The sequence below is a fragment of the Rana temporaria genome, chromosome 13 (genome assembly GCF_905171775.1).
Source record: "Rana temporaria chromosome 13, aRanTem1.1, whole genome shotgun sequence".
Classification (NCBI taxonomy): Eukaryota; Metazoa; Chordata; class Amphibia; order Anura; family Ranidae; genus Rana; species Rana temporaria.
In genome coordinates, this window is record NC_053501.1 from 29916998 (window position 1) to 29942489 (window position 25492).

The 25492-nt window shown below is 39.9% G+C and overlaps 1 protein-coding gene across 8 annotated transcripts in view; it reads right to left on the minus strand.

Annotated features, from left to right (window-relative positions):
* LOC120920636 (protein AHNAK2-like) overlaps nt 1-25492 on the minus strand; it is a 120334-nt gene that overhangs the window by 31323 nt on the left and 63519 nt on the right. For 5 of the 8 annotated variants that reach the window (XM_040332830.1, XM_040332827.1, XM_040332824.1 and 2 more), the window contains exons 3-7: nt 22793-22888; nt 20275-20373; nt 16749-16890; nt 16476-16654; nt 1799-12208 (exon numbers count right to left, since the gene is read on the minus strand). In XM_040332830.1, coding sequence (XP_040188764.1) covers nt 1799-12208; nt 16476-16654; nt 16749-16890; nt 20275-20373; nt 22793-22888 — 10926 coding nt within the window. The remainder of the gene's footprint in view (nt 1-1798; nt 12209-16475; nt 16655-16748; nt 16891-20274; nt 20374-22792; nt 22889-25492) is intronic. The other 3 variants (XM_040332829.1, XM_040332826.1, XM_040332825.1) reach the window with 3 other exon arrangements.

Consider the following 25492-nt stretch of genomic DNA (forward strand, 5'->3'; position numbering starts at 1 on the left):
CTGCTACTTCAATCATGTTGATTTCTGTTGTTGGTGTGCTGACTTGTACCTGCTCTTCATAAATGGTCACAGTGACTTGAGTCAGTGGAGAAACTTCCTTTACTTCACCCTCTTCTGCTGAAGTCTTAATTTCAGGGGTGGTTCGGTGAAGCTCAAGTGTAGGAGAAATGGTTTCTACAGCAGCTGTCTTTACAGTTGTGATGGTTTTCTCAACCTTTGTAATCTTTTTCCTGTGCTTTTTGACTTTGCCCTTTACTTTCATGCTGTCTGTAGGCAATTCCTTATCAACATCAACATCCTCTGTTATGATTTCATCCACTTCAGCTTTCAGTTTCTTATCTGTCTCAGTCTCTTGGGGTATTGGCAACTGCTCAAAAGCGTCTGACTTTTCCTCTTCAATGTATTTCTTTTCTGCAACTATTTCCATTGGCTCGGATTCAGCTTCTTCAGTTGTGGGTGTTTTAATTGCAGATTCCAAATGCACATGCTCTGCTTCTTCTCTCTCCTGTGCCGTAAGAATGTTTGTGACTAACTCATGCATGTCAATATCAACGATTTCAGAGGTAGTTTTCGATACAATAATATCACTTTGTTCTGTTTGCACCTCCTGTAGGCTTTTCTCTTTTCCCTCTACCAGTATGCTCTCCACGCTAGTTTCAGGGATGTAAACAAATTCTTCAGATTTTGTTATTGAGTCAGTTATTTCACTTGTAGTGGAAGTAGATTCTATGACCACCTCTGTCTCAGTTCTTTTACTTTCTCTTTCTATAGAGATTTCTTTGGAGGATCTATCTGCTTTTATCTCAGACCTGCCAAAAAATGACAGTGTTGGTAGACTGAATGATGGAAACTTCCAGCTTTCTGATTCTGTTTCTTCTTCTGGAGTTTTCACTTTAAGTTCAGACACTGAAATCTCTGTTATTGTATCTGCCACGTCTACATTATCTTTAGTTTTCTCTTTCTCTGCTTCATATGTTGTTATTTCTGCTTTCACGGTTGAAATTTCTTCTGTGGATTTCTGAAGTGCTGTATCAGCAACAGTTTTTGAAGCTGCTTCTCTGGGCTCATCCACAGAAGATTCTGTTTGAACTTCTGTGGCACTAAAGAGTGGAATTTTGAATGTGGGCATTTTCAATCCAAATGACCTTTCTTCCTCCTCTACTACTGTAGTTGCCACCTCAGTAAGGACCATGGAGACATCTTCTACAGTCTCTGTTTTCTCAACATCTTCTTCACGTTTAACTGCTACTTCAACCGTGGTGGTTTCTGTTGTTGGTGTGCTGACTTGTACTTGTTCTTCATAAAATGACACAGTGACTTGAGTCTGTGGAGAAACTTCCTTTACTTCACCCTCTTCTGCTGCAGTCTTAATTTCAGGGGTGGTTCGGTGAAGCTCATGTGTAGGAGAAATGGTTTCTACAGCTGCTGTCTTTACAGTTGTGATGGTTTTCTCAACCTTTGTAATCTTTTTCCTGTGCTTTTTGACTTTGCCCTTTACTTTCATGCTGTCTGTAGGTGATTCCTTATCAACATCAACATCCTCTGTTACTATTTCATCCACTTCAACCTTCAGTTTCTTATCTGTGTCAGTCCCTTGGCGTATTGGCAAATGCTCTAAAGCCTCAGACTTTTCCTCTTCAATGTATTCTTTTTCTGCAACTATTTCCATTGGCTCGGATTCAGCTTCTTCAGTTGAGGGAGTTTTAATTGCAGATTCCAAATGCACACACTCTGCTTCTTCTCTCTCCTGTGCCGTAAGAATGTCTGTGACTAACTCATGCATGTCAATATCAACGATTTCAGAAGTAGCTTTCGTAACAAAAATCTCACTTTGTTCTGTTTGCACCTCCTGTAGGCTTTTCTCTTTTCCCTCTAACGGTATGCGCTCCACGCTAGTTTCAGGAATGTAAACATATTCTTCAGATTTTGTTATTGAGTCAGTTTTTTCTCTTGTAGTGGAAGTAGATTCTATGACCACCTCTGTCTCAGGTCTTTTACTTTCACCTTCTGGAGAGATTTCTTTGGAGGATCCATCTGCTTTTATCTCAGACGTGCCAAATAATGACAGTATTGGCAGCCTGAATGATGGAAACTTCCATCCATCCAATTCTGTTTCTTCTTCTGGAGTTTTCACTTTTTCTTCTGACACTGAAATCTCTGTTATTGTATCTGCCATGACCACGTTATCTTTAGTTTTCTCTTTCTCTGCTTCATATGTTGTTATTTCTGCTTTCACGGTTGAAATTTCTTCTGTGCTTTTCTGAAGTGATGTCTCAACAACAGTTTGTGAAGTTGCTTCTCTGGGCTCATCCACAGAAGATTCTGTTGGAACTTCTGTGGCACTAAAGAGTGGAATTTTGAATGTGGGCATTTTCAGTCCAAATGACCTTTCTTCCTCCTCTACTACTGTAGTTGCCACCTCAGTAAGGACCATGGAGACATCTTCTATAGTCTCTGTTTTCTCAACATCTTCTTCAGGTTTAACTGCTACTTCAACCGTGGTGGTTTCTGTTGTTGGTGTGCTGACTTGTACCTGCTCTTCATAAAATGACACAGTGACTTGAGTATGTGGAGAAACTTCCTTTATTTCACCCTCTTCTGCTGCAGTCTTAATTTCAGGGGTGGTTCGGAGAAGCTCAAGTGTAGGAGAAATTGCTTCTACAGCAGCTGTCTTTACAGTTGTGATGTTTTTTTCAACCTTTGTAATCTTTTTCCTTTGCTTTTTGACTTTGCCCTTTACTTTTATTCTGTCTGTAGGTGATTCCTTATCAACATCAACATCCTCTGTTACTATTTCATCCACTTCAACTTTCAGTTTCTTATCTATGTCAATCTCTTGGGGTATTGGCAACTGCTCAGAAGCCTCAGACTTTTCCTCTTCAATGTATTCTTTTTCTGTAACAATTTCCATTGGCTCAGATTCAGCTTCTTCAGTTGAGGGTGTTTTAATTGCAGATTCCAAATGCACACACTCTGCTTCTTCTCTCTCCTGTGCCGTAAGAATGTCTGTGACTAACTCATGCATGTCAATATCAACGATTTCAGAAGTAGCTTTTGAAAAAATTATTTCACTTTGTTCTGTTTGCACCTCCTGTAGGCTTTTCTCTTTTCCCTCTACCGGTATGCTCTCCACGCTAGTTTCAGGGATGTAAACACATTCTTCGGATTTTGTTATTGAGTCAGTTATTTCACTTGTAGTGAAAGTAGATTCTATGACCACCTCTGTCTCAGTTCTTTTACTTTTACCTTCTGGAGAGATTTCTTTGGAGGATCCATCTGCTTTTATCTCAGACGTGCCAAATAATGACAGTTTAGGCAGCCTGAATGACGGAAACTTCCAGCTTTCTGATTCTATTTCTTCTTCTAGAGTTTTCACTTTTTCTTCAGACACTAAAATCTCTGTTATTGTATCTGCCGTGTCCACATTATCTTTAGTTTTCTCTTTCTCTGCTTCATATGTTGTTATTTTTGCTTTCACGGTTGAAATTTCTTCTGTGGATTTCTGAAGTGCTGTCTCAGCAACAGTTTGTGAAGTTGCTTCGCTGGGCTCATCCACAGAAGATTCTGTTTGAACTTCTGTGGCACTAAAGAGTGGAATTTTGAATGTGGGCATTTTCAATCCAAATGACCTTTCTTCCTCCTCTACTACTGTAGTTGCTACCTCAGTAAGGACCATGGAGACATCTTCTACAGTCTCTGTTTTCTCAACATCTTCTTCAGGTTTAACTGCTACTTCAACCATGGTGGTTTCTGTTGTTGGTGTGCTGACTTGTACTTGTTCTTCATAAAATGATACACTGACTTGAGTATGTGGAGAAACTTCCTTTATTTCACCCTCTTCTGCTGCAGTCTTAATTTCAGGGGTGGTTTGGTGAAGCTCAAGTGTAGGAGAAATGTCTTCTATAGCAGCTGTCTTTACAGTTGTGATGGTTTTCTCAACCTTTGTAATCTTTTTCCTTTGCTTTTTGACTTTGCCCTTTACTTTTATTCTGTCTGTAGGTGATTCCTTATCAACATCAACATCCTCTGTTACTATTTCATCCACTTCAACTTTCAGTTTCTTATATGTGTCAATCTCTGGAGGTATTGGCAACTGCTCAGAAGCCTCAGACTTTTCCTCTTCAATGTATTCCTTTTCTGTAACTATTTCCATTGGCTCGGATTCAGCTTCTTCAGTTGAGGGTGTTTTAATTGCAGATTCCAAATGCACATGCTCTGCTTCTTCTCTCTCCTGTGCCGTAAGAATGTCTGTGACTAACTCATGCATGTCAATATCAACGATTTCAGAAGTAGCTTTCGATACAAGAATGTCACTTTGTTCTGTTTGCACCTCCTGTAGGCTTTTCTCTTTTCCCTCTACCGGTAAGCTCTCCACGCTAAATTCAGGGATGTAAACACATTCTTCGGATTTTGTTATTGAGTCAGTTATTTCGCTTGTAGTGAATGTAGATTCTATGACCACCTCTGTCTCAGTTCTTTTACTTTTACCTTCTGGAGAGATTTCTTTGGAGGATCCATCTGCTTTTATCTCAGACGTGCCAAATAATGACAGTTTTGGCAACCTGAATGATGGAAACTTCCAGCTTTCTGATTCTGTTTCTTTTTCTGGAGTTTTCACTTTTTCTTCAGACACTGAAATCTCTGTTATTGTATCTGCCATGACCACGTTATCTTTAGTTTTCTCTTTCTCTGCTTCATATGTTGTTATTTCTGCTTTCACGGTTGAAATTTCTTCTGTGGATTTCTGAAGTGCTGTCTCAGCAACAGTTTTTGAAGCTGCTTCTCTGGGCTCATCCACAGAAGATTCTGTTTGAACTTCTGTGGCACTAAAGAGTGGAATTTTGAATGTGGGCATTTTCAATCCAAATGACCTTTCTCCCTCCTCTACTACTGTAGTTGCCACCTCCGTAAGGACCACAGAGACATCTTCTACAGTCTCTGTTTTCTCAACATCTTCTTCACGTTTAACTGCTACTTCAGCCATAGTGGTTTCTGTTGTTGGTGTGCTGACTTGTACCTGATCTTCATAAAATGACACAGTGACTTGAGTATGTGGAGAAACTTCCTTTATTTCACCCTCTTCTGCTGCAGTCTTAATTTCAGAGGTGGTTTGGTGAAGCTCAAGTGTAGGAGAAATGGCTTCTACAGCAGCTGTCTTTACAGTTGTGATGGTTTTCTCAACCTTTGTTATCTTTTTCCTATGCTTTTTGACTTTGCCATTTACTTTCATGCTGTCTGTAGGTGATTCCTTATCAACATCAACATCCTCTTTTACGATTTCATCCAGTTCAACTTTCAGTTTCTTATATGTGTCAATCTCATGGGATATTGGCAACTGCTCAAAAGCCTCGGACTTTTCCTCTTCAATGTATTCTTTTTCTGCAACTATTTCCATTGGCTCGGATTCAGCTTCTTCAGTTGAGGGTGTTTTAAATGCAGATTCCAAATGGACATGCTCTGCTTCTTCTCTCTCCTGTGCCGTAAGAATGTCTGTGACTAACTCATGCATGTCAATATCAACGATTTCAGAAGTAGCTTTCGAAACAATAATCTCACTTTGTTCTGTTTGCACCTCCTGTAAGCTTTTCTCTTTTCCCTCTACCGGTAAGCTCTCCACGCTAGTTTCAGGGATGTAAACATATTCTTCAGATTTTGTTATTGAGTCAGTTATTTCACTTGTAGTGGAAGTAGATTCTATGACCACCTCTGTCTCAGTTCTTTTACTTTCACCTTCTGGAGAGATTTCTTTGGAGGATCCATCTGCTTTTATCTCAGACGTGCCAAATAATGACAGTTTTGGCAGCCTAAATGATGGAAACTTCCAGCTTTCTGATTCTGTTTCTTCTTCTGGAGTTTTCACTTTTGCTTCAGACACTGAAATCTCTGTTATTGTATCTGCCGTGTCTACATTATGTTTAGTTTTCTCTTTCTCTGCTGTTATTTCTGCTTTCACGGTTGAAATTTCTTCTGTGGATTTCTGAAGTGTTGTCTCAGCAACAGTTTGTGAAGTTGCTTCTCTGGGCTCATCCACGGAAGATTCTGTTGGAACGTCTGTGGCACTAAAGAGTGGAATTTTGAATGTGGCCAATTTCAATTCAAATGACCTTTCTTCCTCCTCTACTACTGTAGTTGCCACCTCAGTAAGGACCATGGAGACATCTTCTACAGTCTGTGCTTTCTCAACACATTCTTTAGGTTTAACTGATACTTCAACTGTGGTGGTTTCAGTTGTTGGTGTGCTGACCTGTACGTGCTCTTCATAAACGGACACAGTGACTTGAGTTTGTGGAGAAACTTCCTTTACTTCACCCTCTTCTGCTACAGTCTTAATTTCAGGGATGGTTTGGTGAAGCTCAAGTGTAGGAGAAATGGCTTCTACAGCAGCTGTCTTTACAGTTGTGATGGTTTTCTCAACCTTTGTAATCTTTTTTATGTGCTTTTTGGCTTTTCCCTTTTCTTTCATGCTGTCTGTAATAAATTTTTTATCAACATCAACATCCTCTGTTACGATTTCATCCACTTCAACTTTTAGTTTCTTATCTGTGTCAGTCTCTTGAGGTATTGGCAACTGATCGGAAGCTTCAGACTTTTCCTCTTCAATGTATTCCCTTTCTGCACCTATTTCTATTGTCTCAGATTTAGTTTCTTCAGTTGAGGGTGTTTTAATTGCAGATTCCAAATGCACATGCTCTGCTTCTTCTGTCTCCTGTGCTGTAAGAATGTCTTTGACTAACTCATGCATGTCAATATCAATGATTTCAGAAGTAGCTTTCGATACAATGTCTCGTTCTCCTTTTTGCACTTCCTCTAGTCTTTTCTCTTGGCCATTTACCATTATGCACTCTACGCTAGTTCTGGTGATAAAATCACATTCTCCGGATTTTGTTTTTGATTCAGCTATTTCATTTGTAGTGGATTCTATGACCACGTCTTTGTCTGTTATTTTACTTTCACATACTTGAAAGGTTTCTTTAGATGAAACTTCTGCTTTTACCTCAGATGTGCCTAATAATGACAGTTTTGGCAGCTTCAATCCCTCTGGTTCTGTTTCTTCTTTTGGAGTTTTTACTTTTTCCAGCATAGGAGAAATGGCTTCTATAACAGGTGTTTGAGTAGTTGTGGTAGTTTTCTCATCCTTTGTAATCTTTTTCTTGTGCATTTTGACTTTACCCTTTACTTTCACACCTTCTTTAGATATTTCTTTATCTATATCAATTTTCTTTGTTTCAATATCATGCACTTCATCTTTCAGTTCCTTATCCATTTCAGGAAGTACAGTTATTAGTGATTCCTCAAAAGCCTTTGACTCTTCAGCGTATTCTTTCTCCACAGCTGCTCCCGTTTCAATTTCGAGTGCTTTGGTTGATAGCATTTCAGCTGCAGATTCCAAGTTCTCAGTCTCTGCCTCTGCCTCTTCTATTTTCTCCACTGTGAGAACATCTGTTACTAACTCACGCCTGTCAATATCAGCAGTGATAGAGATAGTTTTGGAAGCAAGATTGTCATCTTGAAATGACAGTTGTGAAGCTTTCCAAGCAGTTTCCATTTTCTCCAAGCTTTTCTTCTGACCCTCTAGCAGTGCACTCTCAACCATAGTTTTGGTGACGTAAAAACGTTCTTCTGACTTTTCTCTTGATTCGGCTCTTTCACTTGTACCCGTTTTAGTCGTTGCAGGCTCTGTGATCATCTCTGTCTTAGTTATCTTACTTTCAGCTTCAGTAGAGATTTCTTTGGACACATCTTCTGCTTTTATCGCAGCTGAGTCAAATAATGAAAATGTTGGCAGTCTGAATGTTGGAAACTTCCAACCGTCTGATTTTGTTTCTGTAGTCTTTACTTCTCCCTCAGACACTGAAATCTCAGTTTTTGTATCTGCCATGTCTACATTATCTTTAGTTTCTTCTTTCTCTACTTTGTATGCTGTTTCTTCTGTTTTCACCATTGAAATACCTTTCGTGGATTTCTGAAAAGCTGTCTCAGTGTCAATTTGTGGAGCTGCTTTTCTGGACTTATGCACAGAATATTCTTTTGTATCTTCTGTGGTGCTAAAGATTGGAATTTTGAATTTTGTGGGCATATCCCTTCTGGATGTTCCTACTTCCTCCTCCACTACCACTGTGGAAATCACTTCAAGAGAGCCATGTTGGATTAATTCTTCAGTTTTAACAGCTGTTTCTTCCAATGCTGTGCTTGCTTTACTTGCCTCAATTGAAATGTCTGTTACTGTTTCACCAATTTTGTTTTTATCCCCCTTTCTCCCAAAACTAGGTATTTTAATAGAAGGTAATTGAAATTTCAAACTAGTGGAAGTTTTATTTTTTTTCTCTGTGTAATCATGTGTCAAATCCACCGGCAAAGTTTCTTGGTCACCACTTGCATCTAATGATGACGCGTACATTATCTGATTTTCCCGGTCAATAATTCCACTAGATTGTCCCTCAGTAATATTCAAATTAATAGTCTGCATCTGATCATTTGGAAATTCTATTTTATTTGAAAAATCTTCATCCCCGGTTCCTTGATATTCCTTACTGCCAGTTAAGTCAATAATAGTTTCCATGAATAGATTTTCAAATTTTTGAGGGTCAAGAATTTGATCGTGGGCAGGTTCTGTCACTTTTGTTGTCTGTTCTACATGTATATCTTCAATATGTTTCACAGGTTGTTTAAATGTTCTTGAAGTTCCTAGAAGCTCCAGTTTAGGCACTTTGATTTTGGCAAGGTAACCTTTGTTTTTTGATCCCTCTAAAAAGTTGTATTCTGCTTCTGAGACACCCCTGTCTTTATCTGGTGGGTCACCTGCTCTCAAATCATCAGACTGTGTTTCTGCAGAACTGTCAGCTTCCTCGTACTTTTTAGCCATTTTAATTTCAGATTTCTTTGACTGAGAAACCTTTTTGGACTTCTTTTTAGACTTTTTCATTTTATCTGTTTTAAGTTTCTGTTCAATGTAATTCTCTCTCTCATTCTCTGGCTCATCAAGCTTTGCCTCAACATGTGTTTTTACTTCAATTGTTTTCTGCTTCAAATCTATATCATCATTATAAATGTTTCCATCCGGAGTCTCAGGTAAACCTGTACTAATAGATGTCCTTGTCAATGTTTTTTCAATGAGTTCCCTATTGGTCACTTTGACTGACTCACATTCTAAATCACCATCTATTTTTAAAACTGATATGTTGCCAACATCTTGCAGATCAGGTGTTACCTCTGCTTTAAGAGTTGATCGGTCCTTCATTTTAGTCTCAGAAACTTCCTGATTTTCTTTCTGAGAAGCTTCCTTCCCTGTCTTTGTTTTTACTATCTTCTTCTTCTTTTTGCTTTTAGTTACTTTTAGGTCTTTCAGACTGATGTCATTGTTAGTCTGTTCCAGCACAGGATGCAACTTTTCCATATCAGTTTCTTCACGGCTTAGTCTGCCCCTTAGACCACTCATACTGAATGATGGCAGTTTTACAGATGGCAGTTTGAATGGGCTACTATACTTTTCTATATCACTGTCTTCAGATGTTAATTCAGTCTTTTTGTTAACCTCCTGTGTGTCTGGCTCTGGAAACTCCTGGGATCCAGAAGCTGCTTTTTCTGAGCTGGAAATTTCTACTTCAGTTATTGACCGAACATTACATTTCTCTTCTTCTGTATATTTTTTGCCATCAATTCCATCTGCAGTTCGATCACTGGTTGACACGTCTGCTGTCATTTTCTCAGATGTGCCAAACTTTGGCATTTTTATAGAAGGCATTTGAATTTTCCAGCTCTTTGAATCTGTGTTCCCTATTTGTTCCATTTGTAAAGTATCCAAAGTTGAAATTTCTGACATGTCCTCATCCCCTGCACTTTCTGTTGTGTCTGAAATTATGTTAATTGTTTCTTCAAGATCTGCACCACCTAATTTTGCCAGCCCTAGCTTTGGCATTTGAAAATAAGGCAATGTACTCTTAAATTTTTCTCTTTGTACATTTGTTATATTAGTAGTAATATCGTTCAATGTGTCTTGTTTATTAGTGTCTAAAACATTTATCTTACTTTCTCTTTTAAAATCCTCAGACAGTGTTTGAAATTTTTCATATTCTAGCTCATTATTTGCATACTGTACATTTGTTGACACAGTATATTGTCCCCTTTGCCCTTTAAATTTTGGAAGGGAAACCCCAATTTTTGGTAATTTCATTCTTGTTTTATTTTCTACACTTTGTATGTTGTCAGTAGGTAAATCTTTAAAGTCACTATCTTTGTCATCTAAGTTTTTTATCCTGCTATCTTCATCTCTGATATCCACATGATCTTCTTTGACTTCCATCTTACCATCTGTATAATAGGTTGCTCTTTTTGTAAGTGAACCAAAAGAAGGAAGTTTAAACCTGGGCATTTTTAACGCACTTTCCTTGTGTTCATCTTGTGCATCTACAGATTTTATTTTATAATCTAAAGCTACGCCTGTACCACCCTTTTCCTGACCTTCAGTGATTTCTTCTACAGAAAAAATCTGCTTTGAAGAAATATCTATGGCCGATTTATTTTCTTCAGATCTTTGAAAAGCACTTCCAGAAGTAATTGGCTTTCTAATTTTAACATCAAATGACTTTGAGTCGAATGTTCCTGTCTCGCTTGTCAGAACTATTTCTTGGGTCTGATTTTTTATATAACTATCATCTGCTTCAGGTTTACTTGTATCTAAATCACTCTTTTGGATATTTACTGATGGAATATTTACCTTATCATCAGTTATTACATTTGCATGGGTAAATAAGACTTTTTGATCTGCATCAGTTCTAATAGTCTGACTTTTGCTTGAACCCGTTTGTACACAAAATGGGATCGATTCATCTACGGTAAAATGTCCCTTCACTGTTGGAACAGACATTTTTGCTCTCAGTTTCTTAATTCCAACTTTGTCTACATATTGATCTTCATTTACATATGTTTGTGGCAATATATGACTATCAAGATCTACCGAAGAATCTTTTTTAAGCATGTACAAATTTGCAGCATCTAACTGATCTTCACTTTCAGATCTAACTGACTTTCTGTAAAGTTTAGGTAGCTTGGGCATTTTTATAATAGGCATTTGCAGTTTCCAACCTAACACCTCCGACTGTTGATCTGGGGGTTTTTCTTTGACAGAAGACTCTATGAATGTAAGATCAGAATCTTCCTGCTGTGGGACACCAAATGAGGGCCCTTTGAAAATGGGTAGTTGAAGTTTAATGTCAGAGTCATCCGGCAATTCTTTGACACCAAAAGCAACTGAGTCTTTATCAACCAAAACACCTCTATGGTCAGGTTTTTGCAACGGAGTAAAGTCAGTACTTACTTTTTCTCTTCTGTCTATGATGAACTGGGTTTCATAGGTACCTGTGGAATGTTCTTTGTGTGTATCCATGCTGATTGGGCCATCTATTGTTCGTTTCTGTGCTTGAAAAAGCTCAGTGGATTTCTCCTTCTTTTTCTTCTTCTTTTTGTTTTTCCTCTGTTTAAATTCTGATGGTTCTTCTGTGGTGGGGCTTGAAACATCATCAGAAATTTCACTTGTCTCAGTAGGTCTTAGAAACTCTTCTTGTGTGGTTAACGGAGTTATTGGTATTTCAGTCGCAGCAATGTTTTCCTTTGATGCCCTTCCATTTCTCCTTTGAATTGGTGACACCTTGCAGGGTGATGGTAGATTTTTTTCTTTTACAATTATTACTTCAACTGGATGTAAGTTTTTCCTTTCCAAACTTGAGGTCTCTCTACTAGATGAGGAGATTGTGGAGTGTAGTGACAAGCCTTTTTTCATCTGTGTTTTTGGAACATCATGATGTTCTACACTAACATGTATGCTGCTATCCAAGCTTCTCTTCTCTTTTGATCTATCATGAGGTTCTTTTCTGTTTTTCATTCCAATCACCTCATTGTTGAATGTTGCTGTCTGACTGTGAGTATTTATTCCCGAAAATTCTTGACGATTTTGCTTTTCTTTTTCTGTGACAAATATTTCATCATCATACAAGTTAGTCTCTGTCACTTTTGAAGAAATGTCTAGAGTTTCATCTTCATTAGTCTCTGATGTACTTCGAGATCGCCGATGGCCTAAAAACCTAGTATTGGCCAGGGACTGAAACTTAGGCCAGGACAGCCTGTCTTTTTTTGAACGTTTTTTCTTATGTTCTCTTCTTCGGACTGTTTGTTCTTCAGACTTTTCAGATATTATGGTAGAATCATCCTTATCCTAACAGGGAAAAGACCAGAATCACTGTTATTAGGTTACAGTCAATTTAAAGACATATGTGTTTATTTTACATATACAGTACATGTAAGGCTTCCCATTGAGCTCAATGCCTGGAGGTAAAACAAATCTTAATGCCTGAATCGAGTTTTAAAACTTTGGCACGTGTTAGTAATACTGTACATATCACAACTCATTAAGTGTATCCAGGTAAATTATACCTTTTTTTTTCAGTAAAAATTGAATGTTTATTTGGTAATATATAGTAATGGATATCTACTGATTTTTTTTTATTATCAAAGGAAACTTTATTGGTTGAACTGGATGGGCTTGTGTCTTTCTCAACCAGACAAACTATGTAACTATGAAAACTGGCCCAAAATTTAGCTGTAAACTTCTTGCAATTACCATAAACCACCTCCAAAAATACACTTGAAATAAATTCTCTTACGATAGTACATAAGTATGTATTATTTTTAATCCTACGTAAACACACTGTTACTAACGCTAAAAACTTTTTTTTAAAAACACACTGACCATGACCTATGACCATGACTCTGACCCAGACTCTAACTTAGATCAAGCCCTGAACTGGCTATTTTATATTTTTTTATTTATGTATTTATTTTCACACCCACTTTTTATTATGTTTCAATGTTTCTCCTCTGATTAGAAGAAAAAAATCCAATGTATCTTTTACTCCATTCAGAGAAGAAAAACTGTACAGGGATGGGTCTCACTTAGGGATAACTGTGGTAACAAATCACAGGCTGTGACAGTAAACATGTGATCGAAAGCCAGTCCTACCGGTTCCCAATCACTTCCAGCACAAACCTGTGGTACCTCAGAAGAAGGCCCCCTTCCATGACAAGGCATGTACAGTAGGCATGAGTTTGGCATAAATGGGTCAACAATTACCCTTTTATACACTTACATTTATTCATCTAATAAATTGTATTCAGAAATATTAATTCTTAAGGATTATTTGTAAAAGAGTAGATATTAGGGTAGAACTACGGTATCTCCCATGTAAAACCACTTTTTATGGGCCTTTATTTAGTATGCCTATTGCATGCAATATATATACACTCTCCTAAAAGGGCAGAAGAGAAGTGGTTTTGTGATTGGTTTACTATAGCTTTATCAACTACTGTCTTTTATGCCGCGTACACACGGTCGTTTTTTGTGATGAAATAAAACAACGTTTTTAAAAACGTAATTTAAAATGATCGTGTGTGGGCTTCACATCGTTTTTTGTCTTCAAAAAAACGACCAAAAAAAAAATTCGAACGTGCTTCAATTTTTTATGTCGTTTTTCAAAATATTGTTTTTTGTGTCATAAAAAATGATCGTGTGTGGGCTAAAACGACGTTTTAAACAACGTTTTAAACCCGCGCATGCTCAGAAGCAAGTTATGAGACGGGAGCTTGAATGGAACAGAGTGCCGTCGTACGTGTTGTACGTAACCGCGCTTTGCTAGAGCATTTTCAGAAAACGATGGTGTGTGGGCAACGTCGTTTTTTATGATGAAGTTAGAAAAAGGTCGTTTTTTTTCATGATGAAAAACGTTGTTTTATTTCATCACAAAAAACGACCGTGTGTACGCTGCATTAAAGTCTGCTAGGGTAACTTGAATAATAATGGCCCCAGTATATTATTGCTGTGATCTATCTGAAGAAGTGCAAAAATCAAACATCTCTAGTTGGGCTAATCTACATGTTATTTACAAATATATAATTGCCTGCAGTTTAAAAGTGTTGCTATATCCATAAACAAAATATTATTATATGATGGCTTATCAATTCTTCAATATGACGATTGCATTTGTTTTCCTTATTTAGGCTTTTCTCCCCTTTATTTCCACCTGTTGATCATGTTTTAGAGTACCTCCACCCAGAGTGGAGACACCCTTATGTCGCGTACACACGATCGGTCCATCCGATGAGAATGGACCGACAGACCGTTGTCATAGGTTAACCGATGAAGCTGACTGATGGTCCATCGCGCCTACACACCATCGGTTAAATAACCGATCGTGTCAGAATGCGGTGACGTAAAACACAACAACATGCTGAAAAAAACGAAGTTCAATGCTTCCAAGCATGCGTAGACCTGATTCTGAGCATGCGTGGATTTTTAAGCGATGGTTGTGCGTACTAACGATCGGTTTTGACCTATCGGTTAGCAATCCATCGGTTAAATTTTAAAGCAAGTTACCATTTTTTTAACCTATGGGGCCTACACACGATCGGTTTGGACCGATGAAAACGGTCCATAAGACCGTTATCCTCTGGTTAACCGATTGTGTGTACGAGGCCTAAGGCAAGAAGTATGTTATTGACTGGTTCACCAGGTGAACATAAAGAAAAAAAAGGACAAAAAGAGAAAGAAAACAAATGCAGCCACAACTTTATGGTTGGTAACCAATGATAAAACTGAGTCCAATTAACATAAAAATTAAAATGTAAAAGTAAACCAAGAACAGCTACTCAATTTATCATAGAGTAAAGTAGTAATGTTTTATTAAAAGCGTAAAAAACGTAAGAAAATCACTCACATTTTAAAAATACTAGTGGACCTTACACCATTACACCATCCAAAAATGCCAGTAGACTTCCACAAGTGTGTGTGTTGAGATGTCAGAGATCAATGCGTTTTGGCATATAGCCTTTGTCAGTTGTATTAATAAAATATTACTCAACTATTGGAAGCTTTTCTAATTCCCTTTTTGGGTACTCACTTTAAGCGCTTGAGTAAAGTCGAATATGTCAGTCTCACGGTAAAGAAAGCTAACAGCCGTGACTTATATAGTCAGTCCAACAAATTGTAAAATACAAATTAACATTACTACTCTATGGGAAGCTATTTTCTCTCTTTTGGGTTACTCCAACTTCCTGTGTTAAATCAGATATATCTGCATACACACGCTCGGAATTTCCGACAACAAATGTTCGATGGGAGCTTTTGGTCGAAAATTCCGACCGTGTGTAGGCCCCATCGGACATTTTCTGTCGGAATTTCCGACAACAAAAATTTGAGAGCTGGTTCTCAAATTTTCCCACAACATAATCCGTTCTCGTAAATTCCGAGCATGTGTAGACAATTCCGACGCATGCTCTGAATCAAGTACGAGATGGAAGCGCTCGGTCTGGTAAAACTAGCGTCTCTCACCAAACTTCTACTACCATGAGATTAGCTGAAAGAGCCCAAAGAGTGGCGCACTTGCTATGGAACTTCCATTTTATTGTGCCGTCGTACGTGCTGTACGTCGCCGCGTTCTTGACATTCGGAATTTCCGACAACATTTGTGCGACCGTGTGTATGCAAGACAAGTTTGAGCCAACATCCGTCGGAAATCTATCTACGGTTTTGTTGTCGGAATGTCCGATAGTGTGTACGCAGCATTAAAGTACAAGGATCTAACAGCTGTGCTGTGATGTATACAGTTGGTCCGATCAAGTTAGAAGATATATGGGAGTCGTCAGGAGCCTAATAACACCAAAAGTGCAATTTAACCTTCTTACAATTTGGAAGGCATGTTATTTGGTGAGCGTAATTCTATGAGATGGCGGAACATATGGTGATTATCGCTTTAAGAAAAGGTTTTCATTTTAAGTCACATATTCAACTTATTTGGACACTTTATGATTTAAATAGACGATTTTTATTTATTTACAAGTATTTTTCTCTTTACTCATTGCACTGGATGGACAATTATTATATATACAGTATATACACTGTATTGTCAAACGTATTGGGACGCATGCCTTTAAACGCACATGAACTTTAACGGCATTCCAGTCTTAATATTGAGTTGGCCCACCCTTTGCAGCTATAACAGCTTCAACTCTTCTGGGAAGGCTGTCCACAAGGTTTAGGAGTGTGTCTATTGGAATATTTGACCGTTCTTCCAGAAGTGCATTTGTGAGGTCAGGCAGTGATGTTGGATGAGAAGGCCTGGCTCACAGTCTCCGCTCTAATTCATCCCAAAGATGTTCTATTGGGTTAAGATCAGGACTCTGTCCAGCCCTAACCTCACAAATGCGCTTCTGGAAGAATGGTGAAAGATAAAGCTGTTATAGCTGCAAAGGTTGGACCAACTTAATATTGAACCCTACGGACTAAGACTGGGATGCCATTAAAGTTCATGTGTGTAAAAAAGTAGGCATCCCAATACTTTTGACAATATAGTGTGTAAATATATATATATATATATATATGATCTACATTTTTACAAAATACGACTCAAGTAACACAGAGAGGATTGTACCTGTATTGTCTTCTCTTTCTTGAGTTGTACAATAGACTGCATTTTTTCTCTGTCTTCTTTTCCCAGCTTACGCTTCAGCTGGAACTCCACTCTGTAGGCCTCAGAATGCTGCAGGATCTTTATGGCATCTTCATATGTGATGTTGTCAAAATAGATTGTCGCACTTAGTAGCTGATCTCCTGCAGGGTGATGACAATAACTATGTCATTTTTTTTGCCTTTTTTTTTTAGCAAACAAAATTATTGTCCGTAAAAGGAAAACTAATAGTGTTACCTTCTTTAATACAGAAGATATTTGAATGCTGAGATTGTTTGGTGACTTGTGAGACGGTAATGCCTTCTGCGCCACCTCCAGTTATAGTGAAGCCTTTATCATTAGGTTCCACTTCGGTGCATAAAGTCACCTCCATTGGTTCCTAAAAGATAAAAAACAAATGTTGAATTATCTAATCATTTTTATTCTAAAAGCACCCATTGACATAGGAAGAGGGAAGAGTGACTAAGCTAGTGGGTTGCTGTTGGGGATCATCGGTCAAGCAGCTTAGAAAAACACATCTGCTCTTTTTTTTGGTTTGAGCATTCAAGTCCAACAGTCTTTATAGATATGTCATATACTGTAACTGTCTGCACCAGGAGATACTTAAAAGGCCAGCCCAGCTGCTGTATTAGAATATCCCCTGATATTCTGAATGTTATGTACAGTATATGAAATTACGGCCCTAGTTAAAGCGGAGCTTCAGGCCCCTACCAAAAAACGAAAAGCCAGCAGCTACAAATACTGTAGCTGCTGACTTTTACTATTAGGGCACTTACCCGTCCAGGGATCACCCAAGCCGATTCTTCAATTGTCTCTTGGGTGTTGGCACCGACATCTTGGGTAAGGGAAACTGTCAGTGAAGCCTTCACAGCTGGTTTCCTACTGTACATGCGCAAAACGCGTTGCACTTTCTCAATCTGTGGTCCTAACACTAAACAATGAGTGTCCCCACAATGGAGGCACATGCATTCTGATCAGAATAGATCAGGGCAGGTGGATTGAAGGTGAACTCAGCAGCAAATGAGAGTGGGTACCTGTCAAAACCAGGTACCCGCTCCCCCCTGCCCTCCACAGGGTGCCAAATGTGACCCCGGAGGGGGGAGGAGGCAGACAGAGCTTCCCCTTTTGGGTGGAGCTCTGCTTTAAAGTTAAGAAATAATTAAACACAAGGGCCCAGATTCAAGAAGCAATTGCGCCTGCGTAACCATAGGTTACACAGCGCAATTGCTTACTTGCTCCGGCGTTACGAATGCTCCTGATTCAGGAACATCGTAACGCCGACTGCAGCCTAAAATCTGCGTGGTATAAGGCTCTTATGCCACGCAGATTTTAGGCTGCATTCTTGCGATGACCGCTAGGGGGCGCTCCCATTGTGCTCAGTGCATAGTATGCAAATTGCATACTAACACCGATTCACAATGTTGCGCGGGCCCTGCGTACGCAAGTTACGAAGTTTCCGTACGGAAACTCACGTAACTCACGTTCACTTTGAAGCAAATGACGTCCTTGCGATTGGCGCGGGAGAGCGCCTAATTTAAATGATTCCCGCCCCCTACGGGATCATTTACATTAGGCGCCCTTACGCAGGGCAAGTTTACACAGCACCACCGCAATTTACGGAGCTACTGCTCCGTGAATCGCGGGTAGCGCAGTAAATTTGCGGGGGCGCAGGGCAAAAACGCTGCCCTGTGCCTCCGTAAGAAAGGGGCAAATTCTAGCTGAATCTGGGCCAAGGATAATATATTACTGTGTTTTCCACCTTTAACCTAAATCATATATGTGCAATTAAAAAAGTACTTTCAGTGCTCATCCATCATATATACATTTTTAAGCAGTAATATATTTTTATTATTTATTTATTACAGGAATTTATAGTTCTGGCAATGTATGCAGTGTTTTACATATAGTATATATTGTACATTAACATCAGTGCCTGTCCTTAAAGAGTTTACAATCTAAGTTGCCTAATTCCCTAATTCCCATTCATGCACACACATACTAGGGTCATTTTAGACAGGAGCCATTTAACCTACCAGCATGTCTTTGGAGTGCGGGAGGAAAGCCACACAGGCAGAGAGAGAGCATGCAAACTTCAGGCAGGTATTGCCATGGTTGGGATTCGAACCGACGACAATAGTGCTGCCAGGCAGAAGTTCAAACCGCTTAGCCACAAAAACATCAACCGATTTCATAAAGGTGCCTGGTGCACAAGAAATCTACAATCCCAATACTGGTGCTATAAAGTGCAAAAACACCTTATGGGGTTGATTTACTAAAACTGAAAAGTGAAAAAATATGATGCAGTTCTGCATAGAACTAAACAGCTTCTTATTTTTTTTATTTTTTGTCAAAACCTAATTGAACAAGCTCAAGTTAGAAGGTGATTGGCTACTATGCACAGTTGCACCACATTTTGCACTCTCTAGTTTTAGTACATCAACCCCTATATGTGTAAATTAAATCATTGAAGTATCCAATGCTTATAGTATCTTATTGTCCAAAAGAAATTTGCCACAATCCCTTTGCAGTAAGGCTGCATCCATACTTCAAGGGTTACGTGCTTGTTTTGTCCAGAGGAGAAGCAAAATCCTTATACTTACCCAAACCTCTGTTCCACCAGCAAATGGAGCTCCCCATGATCCATTAGTGGGCTGTTCCTGGCATCCTCATGTCTAGAACAGGGATATGGACACTGCTCTGGGCTTGATGACCCCGGGACTCAAGACCACCAGAGCGTGGGGATGCAGGGGCCTGTCAAGTGCAGAAAGGAGCAGACGATTGGGTAAGTATTTCTCCTTTCATCTTTCCCTGTCGTAGGTAGAAATATAAAAGAATGCAAATTTGTCACTGCATCTTTTGGTTTGTTTAAAAAATGTAGATTTCCAGGTGGCACTGAGTATTTTTTTCCCCTTGAAAAAAAAAAATTCTAAAAAAGGAGGCAGTAAGCTAAATAAGTTTGGAAACCTCTGCCTTAAAGGCTTCAATAAAGCTGCTTGAAACTTACCCAAAGGGATTGCAAAGACCTTGCAAAAGTCATCTGTACACATTGCTCCCAATCTGAAGCCTGTGTGTACAAGACACTAACCCTACTAATCATTAAACATTCAGAAACAAGTTAAAGCGGGAGTTCACCCATTTAAAAAAAAAAAAAAAATCTCCCCTTAGCTTCCTGCTCGTTCGGTCTAGGGGAATCGGCTATTTATATTAAAATATGAGCCGTACTTACCCGTTTTCGAGCTGCATCTTCTTCCGTCGCTTCCGGGTATGGGCTTCGGGAGTGGGCGTTCCTTCTTGATTGACATTCTTCCGAGAGGCTTCCGACGGTCGCATCCATCGCGTCACTCGTAGCCGAAAGAAGCCGAACGTCGGTGCGGCTCTATACTGCGCCTGCGCACCGACGTTCGGCTTCTTTCGGAAAATCGTGACGCGATGGATGCGACCGTCGGAAGCCTCTCGGAAACCTGTCAATCAAGAAGGAACGCCCATTCCCGAAGCCCATACCCGGAAGCGACGGAGAGGATGCGTCTCGTAAACGGGTAAGTACTGCACATATTTTAAAATAAATAGCCGATTCCCCTAGTAATAACGAGCAGGAATCTAAGGGGGAAAAGTGCCCTCTAAGGGTGAACCCCCGCTTTAAGACTCTCACACATCTTTCCACAGACAACCTAATTGGATTGAGAAGAAATCTACAGTTGGGTAAAGTGACCCTAATGGTCCGAATGGTACATCTTTCCGGACATTCATAATAAATTGTACGTACCTCCGAGTCCATCATCTTTGCGAAAGGATGGGAGGTTCGTATAATGGACGTCTTCCTTATACTGCTGGAATGTTCGGAGTCTGCATATATGGAACTGCCCTGTTAAAACAAGCATACTGCTTTAAACATATATCCCTCACTAATATGAAAACTATTATGCCCTGTACACACGATCGGTTCATCCGATGAAAACGGGCCGATGGATTTTTTTTCATCAGATATCCGATGAAGCTGACTTTCATCGGTCTTGCCTACACACCATCAGTAAAAAATCAGATCATGTCCAATGCGGTGATGTAAAACACAACGACATGCTGAGAAAAATAAAGTTCAATGCTTCCGAGCATGCGTCGACTTGATTCTGAGCATGCGTTGATTTTTAACCGATGGATTTCCCCACAGACGATCGTTTTTTTCTATCGTTTTTTTAACCATCAGAAAATTTTAAAACAGGTTTTATTTTTTTTCACCGATGGGACCGTTTTCATCAGACAAACCGATCGTGTGTACATGGCATAACACATACTGTAAATATACACAAGGGCCATAGTCTTTGGACTTGTATGCGCTTCAGAACTGCTCCTCTTAGCATGCAAACCTATGGGAATACAGGTCAATTACACCTGCATTGAATTCTGAACAATCTCAGAAGTGTCTAATACTGATGTCAAAATCATGCTGCCTTTGTCCATCAAAGCCCATTGACACAGCCCCTTAAGCCTCATGCACATGGACGTTTAGTTATTCAAAAATCTTTTAGGCTCCTTTCACATGGGGCAGTGGAGGTGCGGTGACGGTATAGCGGCGCGATTTTTAGCGCCGATATACCGTCGTATTTACCGCGATATTCGGTCGCTAGCGGTGCGGTTTTAACCCCCGCTAGCGGCCGAAAAAGGGTTAATACCGCCCGCAATGCGCCTCTGTAGAGGCGCATTGCGGACGGTATTACCGCGGTTTCCCATTGATTTCAATGAGAAGGAGCGGTATAGGAGCGGTAAACACCCCGCTCCTATACCGCTACAAAGATGCGACTAGCAGGACTTTTGGAGCGGTCCTGCTAGCGCACCGCTTCAGTGTGAAAGCCTTTGGGCTTTCACATTGAAGCCTGCAGGGCACGATTTTTTCAGGCGGTATAGCGGCGCTATTTTTAGCGCTGAACCGCCTGAAAAACATGTCAGTGTGAAAGGGGTCTTAGTATAACATTTTCATAGCTTTTCTGCACCCCAGGAGCTGCAGGTGCCGTAAACATCCAACCATACACGTGAATGGCTGTACACGGCTGTAAACACTGACTGTGGCTTCTGCATCTGCGTTTTCCAATGCATGAACAATGTATTTCCCAAACACAAAATCAGTGTGCTTGGGGAAATACTCAGTATGCACAGGTAAATGCCAATGCAGAAGTCATCTGTGTTTATAAATGTACTGCCACATTCACTTGTATAAGTGGCTGTACGAGGCATCTATGGCTACATGGGACCTTAGTCTGAACGGGACGCTCCTAGAAAAAAGATTAACAGCCCTTATCTTAGAGATTAATTAAAGCCCAACTAAACCTTCTGTTTGAATAAGGTGGCCACAAATGTTCCTGATAATGACAAGCAATGCCCCTAATTTAAACATTACTGGTGAGGATCAGGCTGCTTCTCACCTACCCAAAGGATGTGCATAGAAATATATATGTTGTGACAGGAAGTCAGGTAAATCTGTGGGTGTTGTCACAGACGGGACATACATTTCTGCCTTGTTTAGACAATACACCAATTGTTATTAGGCATTGGCTGCAACAGTAGCCAGAAAAGGCTAAAGGCCGTTGAACAACTTCAGCTGTTCAGAATGAGGCAATTAAGGCCTCTATAAGTAGTCCAGAGGATTACCACTGTTTTGCTGCATCATCCTGAGGCTATGTGAGTAAGGAGAGCAGCGTACTGAAAGTCTTCTGAGAAGGTGAGGATAGGATTGATTTTTTTGTGTGATAAAAATCAAAAGACTATTGTTTTTCTGCTGTATGAACAGCAATGTCTGCCCAGCACTAGGCTGTGCCAGACCCCATAGATAGGTTCCTGTGTGGTGAAGATAGACGCCCCAAGTTGCCAGGGTTTATTTTATGTTTGATTTTGTTTATGCTGTTTGGATGCTTGCACTTGTTTCCAGCAAGATGGAAGAATAAACCAAAATCTTTGTTTTCAACCGTCTTCGACTGCCTGTCTGTATAAATTCAGTGTGTAGTGAACCCATCCAAGGGGTCACACACCCCGCTACCGAGCTAACCCCTTACAATGTATATATACATATAAGTGTATAAGATCCTTCTGTCAGGACCTGGTTCACCTGCTAATATATATAATGCTTGTGGCTTTTCTCTCCATACAGCTACTACTTGTTAACACCTACCATATATACGTTTCTTTGTAGTAACACTGTAAATGTTTTGTACATTCTGAATGAAGTGCAGTAGATCACAACCACTAAGCTAATTTACTTATTTACTAAACACGTTTCTGAATACATCACTTACCTCCGGGTCTATATAACATTCATTTACAGCATATTCATATACAGGTGATGATCCTTGAGGTCTAGGTCTCACATTTTCAATCTCGACATCAATGGTCTATAAGAAAAATCCACAGATAAGAACCATGAAATCTGAAAAGTTCAAATCAGACTCATTCATTTTTATTCCACATCCATATGTCACCAACATACTGTTGAGTGTTTTACAGAGTACCTTGAACATTTCACATCTATTCCCGCCCCTGAGGAGCTTGCTGTCTTACTGTCTAAGCTCCTCTCTGTCATACATACAATTATATGGTTATTCATACAATATAGAAATTTAATCTAGGGCCAGTTTCTTCAGACTGGTTACTTTTATTTAACTTTAGGAGACCTATTCAAACAAATGGAGGACTTACCTAAAAATTGCAGGAAAGTGCACAAAACTCGTGTATTTATAATGCTTAATTGCAGTGTTTGAATTTCCATTTTTTATAAATAATGATTCTTCACTTGCAATTTGCCTTTGAACTTACTAGAAAATTTGACTCTTGTAAGAGTCAACTTCCCAGCACAGCCCCATCCAGTTTGCATGCTTTAGCCCACTCCTCTTCTGGGAACGTGTGATTCATAGGCAAGGGCATGAGCTAAAACAGATGGATCCATAAGAACAGGCCAGGCCATGCCCTTGGATCACAACACATATGTTGGCCAGAGCAGGTTGCATAGCAAGATCAACAAGAGAAAACATGGCTTTAAGAAGGGTTTCTAACTAATAACTGGGTCCTTGAACACTGGCTATACTCAACAAGAACAGTACAGGTTTTATTAATGGAGGAAAAGACTGGGTCCAATAGAGGAACCATGCATTGCTTCAGGAATCCCCCCTCAGTACGGTATTATTGAGCAGAGTGGAGAAACAAAGATTTTCTGCGGATAGGGCCAGTCATGTACAGAACAGGCTCCAAGAGCAAAAGTACAAGGAAGGTTTTGACCAGCTGGGCATTTTTGGGTAAGCAAGTCTGGTGACTTTTGGCCAAAATGATGCAAGTTGCTCCAGCGCAAGACAAGAATGTACTATATCAATAAGGACAGAGATAATTTCCTTTACCTTGGGAAAGATATCGGCTGACTTGGTATCTTCCTAAGTGGAGCCCTTGGAGTTAGATGTCGACCCCCCCCCCCCTCTTCAGGTAGCATTGAAATCATAAGATGAGATTCAGAGACAGATACAGTCTCAGGAGAAGAGACACAGGGGCCTTTAACAGGACAGACAGCCTTTTCATAATATTGGACATGGTGGCTGAGAATTTTTCTCTGGATAGAGAAGCAGAAAGAGCCAAGGAGGCCTTGGGAGTGGGCATTAATTGATTGATGGCAGTGGCTGCAGACCCATTCTGGAATATTAGTTGACACTCTTACAGCTTAAAGGGGTTGTAAAGGTTTGTTTTTTATTTTCTAAATAGGTTCATTTTAGCTAGTGCATTGTTGGTTCACTTACCTTTACCTTTGATTTCCCTTCTAAATGTTTTTTTTCTTTGTCTGAATTTCTCACTTCCTGTTCTTCCTCAGTAAGCTTGCCCCCATCATCTGAGCTGTTCTGGCTGAGGGTTAGTCAGTGTGCGTTCACAGCGTCTCCCCACAGGGATGTAGTCCCAAGGGAGGGGGCGAGCACGCTGACTAACCCCCAGCCAGAACAGCTTGGATGATGGGGGCAAGCTTACTGAGGAGGAACAGGAAGTGAGAAATTCAGACAAAGGAAACAAAACATTTAGAAGGGAAATCGAAGGAAAAGGTAAGTAAACCAACAATGCACTAGCTTAACCAGTTCCCTACCGAGCCATAGTAATATGACGTCGGCAGGAACCTTGGGCCAGATCCACAGCCAGCCGCCGTAACTTAAATATTCCCATTTAAGTTACACTGCCGCAAAATTTCTACCTAAGTGCCCGATCCACAAAGCACTTACCTAGAAATTTTCGACTGTGTAGCTTAAATCCGGCCGGCGCAAGGCGTTCCTATTCTAATGGGGCGAGTCCCATTTAAATTAGGCGCGCTCCCGCGCCGGACGTACTGCGCATGCTCACGACGTCATTTTACCGACGTGCTTTGCGCGGTTTTATGTTGCGCCGAGTTTTGAGAATCGCGACGGGCGTTTGCAAACTAATACTTACGGAGAAAAAACGAAGCGTAAAAGCTTCGTGGATCTCCGTAAGTGCTAATTTGCATACCCGAAGCGGCATTTCGACGAGAAATACCCCTCAGCGGCGGCCGAGGTACTGCATCCTAAGATCCGACAGTGTAAGTCCCTCATGCCGCGTACACACGGTCGTTTTATGTGATGAAAAAAAATGACGTTTTTAAAAACGTCATTTTAATTGACCGTGTGTGGGGGAAAACGTCGTTTTATGTCTTCTAAAAAACGACCAAAAAAAATTGAAGCATGCTTCAATTTTATGTGTCGTTTTTCAAAACGTCAACTTTTACTTCACAGAAATTGACCGTGTGTAGCAAAAACGTCGTTTAAAACGACATTTTTTCATCCGCGCATGCCCAGAAGCGAGCTTCAATGGAAAAACGTGGTGGAACGTAACCTCGCTTTGCTAGAACATTGTGAGAAAAACGATGGTGTGTAGGCAACTTCGTCTTTGAAAATTGAAGTTTCAAAAACGTCGTTTTTTACTTCACAAAAAATGTCGTTTATTTTCATCACATAAAG